We start from the raw sequence: 13,512 nt of genomic DNA, 5'->3' as shown, positions 1-13,512 counted from the left end.
ATAATTCCAGTTTCATACATTTGAAGTAATAAATCGAATATATTTTTTAATTGTATTTCTCATTTATACAAATATTTAATAAATATTTTATCTATTTCTCTTACAGATACCGCTTTTGTATATAAAATATCGATGGCGATCTGATGAGCTACGACGCCAAAGATGGTGTTGGCAAGACATTTGTAAAAGTCGCCGATATTGTAAGTTTAATGTAAATGGTAATTGTTTGTTACATTCTGAATAATAAAGTGATTCATTAAGTTAATAGTATATCGATCAAATATTAACATCATAAAATTACAGGAAATTTATATTACTGATAATTAACAATCATTTTCTTTTTTTTTATACTTTCTTACAACCATTCAATTTATTTCATATATAATTTCAAAGCCTCACACATGTTTTGTATTAATATAATTAATTATTTAAGGCATCTACTCAAGAGATAATTTTTTAATGAATGCAGTGTAACTTGTAAGCTTGGTTTTCAATTTATAATTCCATACACATCTCTATAACCTACTATAAATAAATAATGCATGACATAATCTATGATAAAACACTACTAATTCGTTTATTATCGAAGCACACAAAATAATGCAATTCCATGCATATCGAACGACGATTTAATTGCGATAACCAGAAATTTCGAAAACACATGGCGATAAATTTTAAAGTGCAATTAAATATTCATGACGGAATTATAATTATGAATTAGCATTAATTTGCAAAGGCATAATGTGTGAATATGTTTTTAATTATGACTCAATGGCGAAGGAGAAAATATTTAATATTGTCACGTAAACATGATAAAGTAGTAACTTTAAAAGTGAATTGATTCACGATTTATTTTAACCTAATTATTTCACCTATTTGGAATGGTACGTGTGATAAAAGAAATGTTAAGTAATTTGTAAAACCTTGATCTAAATAATTGTTATTATGAATGTGTGTATGTATGTAGTAAATATTATTAATTTTCAGCGCGAAAACTTAAAATTTGCAAAGGAAGGTAAAGATGATGTTGAAACAGAGAATGTGCTATGTAAAAAGAAAGCTGAAGAAGGGACGAGTAAAATTTGCAAATGCCATAATAAAATGAAATCCGCAAATACGGTATAAATAATTAAAAAATATGTAAAATACATAAATTAATAGAAAAAAGAATAAGTTAATAGGTCATAAAAATAATGCTGCATACATAGTCAAATGAATAAATAATTAAAACAAATAAATAAATGAATACGCAAATGATGAATATAAATATTGAATATTAATTAATAAAATAAATAAGTAATTTTCAAAATATTTTTTTCAAAAAATTCAAGAGTGAGATTATAATCAATTTATTTAGAGATGAAGTTGATTTTTGAATAATCATCAAATTTAAAACAATGATTGATAGTTAATTCCTTGGATTTGTAGAATGGATCATTTTTTTTTTATCTGCAAGTGGTCACTTGCAGTGCAGACAATATAAATTAGATAAGATTTGATATATCTATAAAAAACCATCTAGTGATGATTTACGGGCTAACAAAAAAATATTTTATAAAATATGTTTATAAATTATAGGTCTTATTAAATTTAGCACTTACAAATTATATTTTCAGAAAGAGTTTAACATAACAGGATATGCAGTCTCGCCTAACCAAAAATACGTCTTGTTTAAAACGGACCCATTACAGGTAGTAAAATATCATTAGAAACAATTAATTGAAAAACAAAAATAATATTGAATAAATATTTATTTTATTTTAGGGATTCAGATATTCTGTGCAATTCAAATGTTTCATATTCAATGTGGAGACAAAGTAAGTAAAAACATTAATTTTTGTACAGAATTACTTTAAAAATAGTAGTCAAAAGTAGTCAAAAATAATAAAAAATTACAGAACATTTATAAAATTACAACATTGACAGCTTTTCTAATAAAATAATAAAATCACATTAAATTGAGTAAATCCAAATGCAAAAAATGATTTCTGTGGATGTAATAATTATCGAGTTTCTTACAAGTCTCATAGTGCGCAATGTTATGCAAAACAATTTTATAAGCAAAAATTTGAAAGCTTAACCAGGTCAATAACCCTGAAATTATATTTTTCCAGTACAGTCCAGTGAAAATAAACCTCACCTGAAATAATATTCATGATTTTAAGAACAATTGTGATGTAATATCACAATTACAAATACATGTAATTTTAAATGCAGGTATTTGGAATCTATCAAAATGGTCAAAATCAATTTTAAGCGTGATGCAGATAATTATTGCCTGTTTATATGCATATATGTTAGGTCAAAAGGAAGGTGAAAGGCGGTGGATAACTTGCTACATAAACCAACAAGAAAACTTATCTTTGCTTTATTTGTTTTATTTATAAAGGGAAATTGTCCACGTAGCAAGAGAAATGCACGTGCAGATGGCCAAATGGATCCCAGGAAGCAGCGGCCTGGTCTACGTGCGAGACAACAACGTGTTCCTCAGACGGCAGCCAAATGGTGGCAGCAGGGAAATTCAGCTGACTCTGGACGGAGAAACGGGAGTCAAGTATAACGGAGTCTCGGATTGGGTTTACGAAGGTAAAATAATGGAAATTTTACCTGTATTTATTTAGGAACATATGACTTCGAAATGATTATGTAATCATAAAAAAGGTAAATTTCAGAATATTTATGAAAACATCATCTTCATGTAATTTTTGTTAATATTTCATGAACCAGGAAACAATAAGTATTGTCTTTTTTAAAAATAAGTTTGTAATATTGTAATTTCATTATATCTACTTTAACTTCCGATTCCTTGTATCTTTTATATCAAATTTATTGCAGAGGAAATGCTTGGTTCTGGCGATGCGCTTTGGTTTTCTCCGGACGGTGCATATATCGCGATTGGTTGCTTTGACGATTCCAACGTCGACGAAATGATGTATTTCCGTTACGGAGAGTCTGGTACTATTGAAAGCCAATATCCGGAATTGGTAGATCTGCGATATCCAAAGGTAACAGGAGAGAATTCATAATACAATACATAAAAATAACGATGTGCTCAAAAGCATCTCACGCTGGTCCAGTATGTGATCATATTTTACCATATATTCTTCCAGGTCAATTGGTCAACCTCTGTTATAGCTTAACTATATATCATTTGCATCTTTCATCTTAGTCTTTTTTCACATATTGAAAATAGCTACTCTTGGCGTTGTTTAGAGTCCAATCAGTATTAGACGACAAAAAATAATGAAATATTTTATTTCAATCAGACTATAGATTCAATTATCCTTTCTCTCTTAGCCCGGTAGAGTGAATCCGACAGCCAAAGTAAAGGTTCTACGTCTGAACGAAGCTCGTGGTCGTAATATGCCCTGGACGGAACTGACAGCTCCCGAACAGGATGTTGGCAAAGATCATCTGCTAGCCGCCGTCACCTGGGCCTCTAATAACGAGGTGGCAGTCACCTGGCTAAACCGACGCCAAAACTATTCTGTTATGCAAATCTGCAATGCAGGGACCGGAGAATGTAAAACGGTAAACAAGTGATAGTAATAGACATAAAATTTAATACAAGACGTGAATACTTATTAACAAAATAATTTTCCATTTGTTTTTTATCCTGAGTTCTGGCATGCTTGATCAATGTGTATTCTCTAATATTTCAGGAACTAGAAACTAGTATGCCTGGTTGGATCGACGTACGAAAAATCTGGTTTACTCCTGATGGAAATCGTTATATAACTATCAGATCTGTGCAACACACTGATGGATTTACATATCCTCATATAGTAGGAGCCGAAAGAAGGACGGAACCAAAACCAATCACCAGTGGAAATCGTACTGTTACCAATATTATAGGTTTCGATGCCGAACGGGATCTTATGTAAGTCAATTCAAATTGAATTTGACGCATTTTCCCAATTATTATGTTTCTACAAACTTTTTTTAATTATCAAGATATTACTCAGCAACATCGACTGAGAGCAGTACACACCAAGAAATTATGGTAGCCGGCTCCAAAAGCTTGTCCTTAACCCGTCAACTTATGACACAAAATGGAGATAAATGCAGATTTGGTAAAGGTGATTTTAGCAAAGAGTTCTCTTATGCTGCCTTGACTTGTCTTGGACCAGACGCACCCTTTGTCGTACTTTATGACACGGTGGTAAGTAAAAGAAAATCGGTACTTGAATCAATACTATTAGCTTGTAGTTATGTTATTCACTTTGCAACTAATATTTTTATGTTTTTTTTGTTATAGATTTATTGTACTTATTTATCACATTCTACTTATTCATCTGAATACCGTTTATTTGCAGTTGATTTTTTAATAGTTCATTATAAATAAATTAATCAAAAAAATAAATCAATGTAATATACTATAGTATAGTACGTATATATACATATATTAAATATTTCTATGTTTAAAATGACCAGGTGTGACTAAATGCTTGTACATTAATGACTAAAACATTTGTTTCTGTTCGGCTAAATTCTCGGTCGTGATTATTATAAAACATTGAAATTAGTATTACGTAATACCCTATGTGTTTATTCTTTATTTTTTATCACAGTATTGTACGTAATAATTTCTAATAACAAACATTTACAAAATATAACAGATTCAGGTCACGTTATAGTATTTTACATAATTAGCAATTAAAATCTATAAAAAAAAATATTTCCAATATTAGTTGATGATAAAATTCATCAGTAACCCATATAAAAGCATTTACATTGTGCTTTTTGCAAGTGCTTCGGTATATCGAAAATTACTGTTATCATTACATCAACTCACTGTTTCTATAATTATTATCAAACTCTCTATTTAGAATGATGAAATACTGTCAACATGGAAGACAACAAGGATTTGAGAGAAAAATTATCTAAACACAACAGACCGATCGTACGTGATCTGATCGTAAAAACTGAAAGTGGTTTCGATGCTCTTGTTAGACTCCAAATGCCCCCTGATTTTGATGAAAACCTTAAATATCCTATGATTGTGAACGTATATGCAGGCCCTGGTTCGAAAAAGATAGTTGATGGATTTACAATTGGTAGGTAATTATTAATGAGTAATTGATGTAAGTTGGGAGATGTTAGTTGTTAGTGTTTTATATGGTCAACCAACATATATTTTTTGGTAATTGAACATTGGTACATGGGCGTTAGAACAATTACAATCTATTAAAAAAGCATTGGTACAACGTAATCTTTATAGTGCTCAAAAACTTTTATAACAAATACTTATGCTTAATATATATTCATAGGTGATGTACGTATTATTGCCAAAAGATGTTCGTGATGCAGAACTTGAATGATACTATATGATACTGATCTGAAGTAATTTTTGAATCAACTCTTTCTATTTGAACAGCAATCAATACTAAACTGCTTCTTCTATAAGCAGTTGTTCTGACGTACTTCTTAATCTAGCAATATTTTTCTGAAAGGGGCAACCTAGTGGTCAACCACTCTCGTTTTTGTATTATTAGATATATATGTGATAGTTTTGGCGTACCGGTAACGCCACCGCTGGGCCCAAATTTTATATTAAACTAGTTGGTTTGGTATTTAGCCTTGAGGCAAGTTACATGAACTTCCCGATATGTGTAAATAATCGACTTAATCAAAAAAATATGTAAATAATATACTTCATCAATCCTACTTTAAAAAAAACGATAATAATTTTAGCAAACTTTGACGAATTTGTAAAATTAAACTACTTGTCGTAAGGCCGTAATATTACAGTAAGTTCTATGAGACCATGATGTATATCGCCAAAAAAGTTCCATGAAAATCGGCTTTAATTTTTTTTTCAACAGTTAATTACAAGAAAACGGCTCGGTAGATTTTCACCTAAAATTAATCAGTACCATTCCCAACTAATATCTTTCGAACAGATTTAGATTTTTTAAAATCGGTTCGGTAGGATGAGCTTAAATGTGGACGCAAAGTTTAACAATTTTTTTTCGAATTACAAAGAAACGGCTTATCAGATCGTTGCACAAAACTGACAAACGATAGTCCTCACTGAAATACATCAAATGACTTTTAAATTTCTAAAATCGGTTCAGGCGTTTTTTGAGAAAACGTCGATCAAAAGTCTAATTTTGACAAATGCCAAAAAGACCATACTGATTTTGCAAACTTTGACGAATTTTTAAAGCTAAACCAATTGTCGTAGAACCGTAATATTTTAGTATGATTTAGAAGACTATGATATCTACCGTCAAAAAAATAATCATCAAAATCGTCGAAAAAAAATTTTTTAACACTTTATTACAAGAAAACGGCCCGGCCGATCTCTACCAAAAACTAATCAGCACGATTCCCAACCAATATCTTTCTAACGGTTTTTGAATTTTCAAGATCGATTCACAACTGCGGGCTAAAACGTGGACGAAAAATTTTTCACTTTTCTGCTATTTACAACAAACGGCTTGGCTGATCGTCGCGCAAAATTGATAAACGCTAGTCCTCATCGAGATACATCGAATGGCATTTAAATTTTTAAAATCGGTCCAGTCATTTTGAGAAAACGTCGATTTACGGCAAAAAATCTGTTCACATACACACACACACACACACACATACACACACACACACATACTTTTTCCAAATTTGGTCTCATTCGATTCAGAATGGCTTGAAACGTCGAGAAAACATAAAATTAGCGAATCGGATTTTTTTATGAAAACATAAACTTCTCCTTCGGGAAGTTAATAATATTATCTTGGTATTTTACTCTTTTAGGTTATCCTCAATATGTAACAACAAACAAAAAATACATCCATTGCGAGATCGACGGACGTGGCTCGGCTTTTCGGAGCGATGAGCTGATGTTCCAAGTAAACAACGCTCTCGGCACCGCGGAGATTGAAGATCAAATCGCTATCACCAAGTAATTTATTTCTATTTTTGATTATATTATAACTATTATGTTACTTCCCTTGACAGCATTTAAAACTTTTAACTTTGGACCATCTTGCACCATTTTTAAAAAATTGATTCACATATTGCAGTATCAATTTAATGCTTTAACCTTAAAATATGGAGAAATGGTGCAAAAGTGGCACAAAAATGGTGGAAAATGTTCATTTTTTTCATTCTTATTTTGTTGGTAGTTAAATAACACATTGTGCGCCATTCTCTAAGAAACATGATGCATGTTTGTTTGTAATTTTCAAAAATATTTTTTTCTCTGGAGATTTCTAAAAAAAATTTATTATAGACTTTTTCATAAAATGATTAGACTTTTGTCAGACACAGAAAAAAATAAAGCTATGTTAAAGTAAATTATATGCAGATTTGTGATCAATTAATGTTAAAGTATTGGTTTTACAAAACCCGATTAATTTATATCTAATTATGTACGCATGCAATGTGATTTCCAATAGTCCCTACTTCTTGATTAATGCATTTTGCTGTTTACTAACCAACAATCGACATTTGCAGGAAATTAACAGAAATGTTCCAGTTCATAGATTCTAACAGAGTATCTATCTGGGGTTGGAGCTATGGTGGTTATGCCACGGCCATGACTTTAATTCGGGACAAAGAGAATGTTTTCAAATGCGGAGTATCTGTTGCACCAGTCACATCCTGGCTGTACTATGGTAGAATGATTTAGAGTTATATTATTTGAGAGAAGTTGCACTGATGAAACATGAAGTCATGTTATTTAACATACATTGAATATTATTTTAATAAGAAAACATTGAAATTAATTTTTGATCTTTCGTAACTTGACTAATTCTTGGGAACAGACTTATATTGAATTTTTTTTAGCATAAGTGTTGGACATGCTCTAACTCCAGGTTACCTTTACAATTTTTCTAGTAAGAGCTTATGCTGGTCAAAGTGCCCTGGCATTGCTCATTTTTTTAAAATCGGTTGGACAAAATCATATATGAATTTTAACCCTACTGGACAAAGTTTATTTTAATGCAATATACATCTAGCTCTCAAAGATGCATCTATCGGTTTGTGCCAAATACTTGTGCTGGTCGAAATCTCCTGGCAATTTGTTATTTGAACTTCTCACTTGATAATCAAGTTCGTGACAAATTATGAACCTTACAAAAATAATGAAATGCAAGCATGCTATGAACCATCAGTACAATTTTTTTAGCTTTACAGGGACACCGTTACCCAAACGGTTGAGTAGCTTTTCGACTATTACACGATTCATTGTTATGAATTGAGTATTAAAAAGTACCTAATATACAAATTATCAAATACGGTCTTCAAATTAAAACCTTTTCCTTAAATTTGCAATTATTTCAGACACAATCTACACCGAACGTTACATGGGAACACCTACAGAAAATCCCGAAGGTTACAACAATAGCGACGTAACCCTTTTGGCCGAAGGACTGCGAAACAAGCGTTATCTATTGATACACGGAAACGCTGACGATAACGTGCATTATCAGCATTCGATGCAACTTTCGAGGACCCTGGAGTTGAAGGACATACCTTTCCAATCACAGGTCAGACAATAGAAACCTTGTAACATTATGCTGTTTAACCCTTTTGCTACAAGTGTCACCTATAGGCGACATCCGTTTTACGACCGTATTGCTTCAATATGAAAAACTCTGAGTTAAATTATTATTGAAAAAATCTAATGATAGAAACCTTATATTGCTGAAATGTTTGTTCTAAATATGTTACTAGAATATTACTAGATATTTCAATCAATTTTATTGAAACAAATCATTTTCTATTTTCCAGAGTTATCCGAACGAGGCGCACGCTCTGAGTAATGTCCTTGCTCACGTTTATCACACCATCGACAATTTTTTCTGCAAATGTTTCATATGAAACATTTACAAATAATTTGTTAACAAATTTTCAATTTAAATTTATAATTTAACGTAATAATTAATAATTGTTCACATATACTGCATAATGATCACATAACTGTATACAAGTATTATTTTAGTTGTAATAAAAAAATCGTATTTTCTTTATATATTTATTGGTTTTTCGTAATATGTATTATTAATGTATAGAAAGTATATGCTCTGTTTTAATTAAAGGTTAGAGAACATGTTAGACACAAAAAAATAACAAAAATTGTTTATAGTATACCACAAATACACAATCAGCAAGTGAAACGACACAAAAGTTTTTGGAAAACGGTAAATGATATCACAAAATAGCATAAGTACACAAAATTATAGGATTGGTTTATTTGATTTTTATATTAATTAAACTAGAACGGTAAAAAACATATTGAATCGAGTTGAAGTATAAATATACAAATTTGTATAATTGTATATACAAATAGGGTAGGGCGGGGCTAGTTGAGCAAATTTTTACTTAAACGGATGTAGCTCCTCAATGAAAAGTCTCAATAAATTACTATACGGCTTAATGGATTTGTTGTTTATCGCTTAACGAAAGTGTTAATACTAGTTTTTGGTAATAAGTAAAATTTAAAAGCTACAGCTGTTTAAATGCAAAAAGTCAAGTATGCTGCTCAATGTACCCCATAGGTGGGGCAAGTTGAGCACTAAAAAAGTATAATAGAAATTATAGGTTCAATGTTGATTAGTGATGAAATAAAATAAGTTTTTAATAACCAGTTCTATATTTATAGTCTTTATTGACAAAGAAAACAAAACTTATAGTAATTTGCTTTGAATAATCAACGATTAATTAACTTAGGAATTATTTTACCATTATATTCAGTATTTTGGTTTAAAATCATTATTTCTTTATATCATTACTCATAAACTTAGCTTAAATCTTAAACATAATAATTAATTTCTGGAAGTTAATGGTAATGTCTTAGTGACAGAACAAGTTTAGCAACTACGCTCAACTTACCCCAACTCGGAATTTCAAAATAAAAGTGAGTTTTTAAAAAAACCGTGAGAATTATACCCAGAATCTCTGTGAATATTAAAAGTACTATAATTATATGGAAGAATAAGAATTACCTGGTTAAAAATAAATAACATTTGACTAAACCAGACGAAAACTTGTTATGAATGACTTCTTTACTTTTGGTCTCAAAATAAACGAAACGCCCGTGAGCCTCACTCATTTGTCCAGCGGCTACTAGCGATCGCGGGATGTCTATTTCTCCCAAATCTCTATCTTTCCGCCATATAATGCCTAAACGGACGGTGAATAGTTTTCGAGATATTTCAATTGCTCAACTTGCCCCTATGCTCAACTAGCCCCGCCCTACCCTACCCAAATTGCCATGTCTGGATACAAATCGAAGTAAGCAAATTTGTTTTTTCGTCATAGAAATAATACATTTAAATCTAAAATAAATAAAACGATAAAATAAATAACATATATATTAATTGTAATTTCTAGTAAATTCTCTAAATATAATTTTCGTTCCATGCGTTTCCCATTTCATTGAAAATAAATCACATTACCGACGTCATTTATCAGCTTTTCCAGCTTATGAATAACAATTTTAAATATCGCAATATGCAAAACGTGCATAAAACATTATCCACCGGAAATTGTACATGTTCTACGCGTTTTGTGAATAAAAAAATATTTATATGAAAAATATCGTTGGGAGCTTACTAAGCCGTCGGTTTACAAAATAATTTTCGAAAAATAAACGAGCGAATGTGCTATTGGTATGTGCCTTTGTACTACATATATTTGCTATGTGCAAAAATATCATTGGGAGCTTAATAAGCTGTCGGTTTACAACAGCAAAAATAATTTTTGTTCATTTTGATAGGTAAAAATATTTGTATATTATCATGTGCACATACAAGGATAAAGTAGTATAGAAAATTAGTAGTATGCAAATGAAATATTAAAATAAATATTTGTTCATTCTTGATGTTTTGTTTGCAAATATTATCGCGTGTTCAAAAGATTTTAAAATTCATTAATTATGAAACTAAATTCCATTTACTGCAGTGGCTTTGAATAATACCATTCAAGCACGTAATGTCGCTTACCAAAACTTCAAATATAATATGACAATGTTTTACAACTTTTTGCCATACCAAATTCAAAGTTTTGCTTCAACTTTGGACAATTAGTTTGCGGCATATAATCAATGCCACCGCAGGGTAATCTGCATAAACACGTACACAACAATCTGGAACGATTTTCTTGAAGAAAAAAAAATTGTGGGTGAATAATGATTGCTAGGTGTGTAATTATCGGCTATGAGTCGTTCCGCCGAGTTTTATTTTAATAAGAAATGTTTCACACAAAAATTTGCATATTAGGTCACGGTTTCTGTTTTCGTGAAATCAATAAAGGGCGTATGGGGATACCTAGATATTATTTCGGGCAATAAAAATATTCATAAAATAAAATAAATTAAAAAATATGCAAACATAAGAAACTTGTAAGTTACAGCAAATATGTCTTTGTAATGGCTAATAGTACGTTTATGCCTTCTAATAAGTAAATAATATCATACGGATAATAAATAGATACCTGGATATAAAAACTATAAAAAAATTTAAGTATGAATCAACGTTCATAACAAAAATGTGTTAAAACATACATCTAAACTGCGTGTAAAGTGTTAACTTATTTAAGTTGCCCACTTGACTACTTTTGTACCTATCTACCTGTGCACCCGTTTGCACTCTTTGCTTTGTATCTCTTAAACGGCTAGATCCATCTTTGCCAAAAATTAATCAGCACGTCTCGCTGTTAATACGAATCGAATATTTTTTTGAATGGGTCTAATCGAATGCTCGGTTTTCGTAAAAACTAAAATTCCATTATTTGAACTAGTTACTACGTTTCCTCATTAATCGGATCATTCAAACCGATTGATCCATGCTCTCGAAATCGTGGGCAAAAATTGTATTCATTAAAAAAATACTACACACACACATATATATATATCCATTTATTCTTAAGTGTGCCAAAATGATCATGGCCTTTTTGAAACGTAAAAATATGCAAAAAAAATTCCTTTTTTATTTTTTTCACGATTCTCTATATCTATACCTAAGAATTTTTACATTTGTGCAAGCAAATAGTATCTAGATATATACATATCAAGGTTCATAAGTTAAATTATGAACTTATATATACATATATCTAGATAACCATGCAGCACATAGGCACACATTCACTATGATAGGGCTCCCCCGTGGTTTAGTAGTTAGAGCTATGGGATTACATTCGCATAGTTCGTATGTTTGTTACTGCTTTGAGCAGCATGATGAAGTAGTGACAAGGGGTTTACTTGGAAATATAGATATTATAATGTTTGCTGCACCGATAAAAAAATATTTCTGAATGCAGAAATTGTTTCATCTTATAGAGATAGGCCAACTGTTTGAATTGCCATGTATAAAACCGACGGTAGTTAAGACGAACCATCACAACATAAATGATCCGTAAGTTCTGATCTCTGTTTAAATAATATGTATAAAAACACGATTATATAACTTATGAAACTGATAAATTCTTAGTGAATTACATCCACTCATATCATTTTTACGATCATCAACCCAATTTGTTTACGGCGCGGCTAAATATTGTGTACAAGCCGCTTGTTAAAACGAGAATAGCGCAATAAACACTCGAGGTGATTAAGACACAGAAACTGCTAGAGTATAATTTTAGAGTGGAGACATGTTCTATTTGAGTAAGAGTCCTCTAAAGAAGAATTAGTCACCACAAAGGCATGTTACTATATTAATAAAAGCCGATACGACATACGACACAAGATACAACCATTTATATATTGACATAGGATGAGCTACTAGATGCAGTAATTAAAACTTGTAGTTAAAAAGAAGAGTATTTAGAAACAGTGATTAGCCTACAGACATGATATCATATAATCATAAAACGTCTAGTGTTTACTTTCTTTGGTTAAATGTTTATTGAATTCACGGTTATACGAATGTAAATATTAGAGATTTAGAATATATCAAAAACTTAGAGCGGTGTAAAGAAATAACATAAACCAAAAAAAGTTACAGTCAAGCGCAGAAGCATTAGATTTACTTCGAAAGTAAAATAAAAAAAAATAGTTTTTCTAAATAATAGTTAAAAGTTTAACCAACAGAACCTTATGATGTATATGGTAAGTAAAAACTTATTTAAATGCGTTCCCATCATAGACTTTATACTACATTATACAACAACATTTGAAGTTCTGATATTTTGAGACCAAATTTGGAGAAAAGATGTATGCCAATTTTTTTAACGTTCGTCGATGTTTTCTTAAAAACGACTGAGTCGATATCAAAAAATTCTGATATCGCAATTCGACGAAATCAGTTACTAAGTTCTTTCGAGGCATCAGCCAAGCCTGTTCCTCAGAATTAGCAGAAAGTGCAACATTTTTGTCCACGTTTCGTCATTTTTCAATGATATCCTTCAAATATGATACCATTTAAAAAATCGGGTTGTTTGTCAAACACCTTCAGAGCCGTTTCTTCATAATTACATGTTAAAATTTTAGTTGTGCTTATAATGAAACTTTACAAGGGGATAGAATACATGATCTATGTAAAAATTATGAAATATCAGAAGCCT

The 13,512-nt window shown here is 30.8% G+C and overlaps 1 protein-coding gene across 1 annotated transcript; it reads left to right on the top strand.

Annotated features, from left to right (window-relative positions):
* Positions 1-143: 143 nt before the first annotated feature.
* On the top strand, positions 144-8,829 carry LOC113373540 (venom dipeptidyl peptidase 4-like). Its single transcript, XM_026613831.1, is given in 14 exon segments — positions 144-200; positions 1,617-1,691; positions 1,765-1,817; positions 2,390-2,586; positions 2,836-3,005; positions 3,298-3,531; positions 3,663-3,880; positions 3,955-4,162; positions 4,830-4,853; positions 4,856-5,057; positions 6,757-6,904; positions 7,459-7,619; positions 8,290-8,495; positions 8,740-8,829. Coding segments are annotated over 14 exon segments (2,043 nt in total).
* Positions 8,830-13,512: the final 4,683 nt, after the last annotated feature.

This window comes from Ctenocephalides felis, unplaced genomic scaffold, assembly GCF_003426905.1.
Source record: "Ctenocephalides felis isolate EL2017-DRISC unplaced genomic scaffold, ASM342690v1 CF-g0.4_SCAFFOLD_01604, whole genome shotgun sequence".
In the NCBI taxonomy this organism is placed as follows: domain Eukaryota; kingdom Metazoa; phylum Arthropoda; class Insecta; order Siphonaptera; family Pulicidae; genus Ctenocephalides; species Ctenocephalides felis.
The sequence above is the reverse complement of the archived record's forward strand: the minus strand, read 5'-3'. Positions and strand labels throughout refer to the sequence as shown.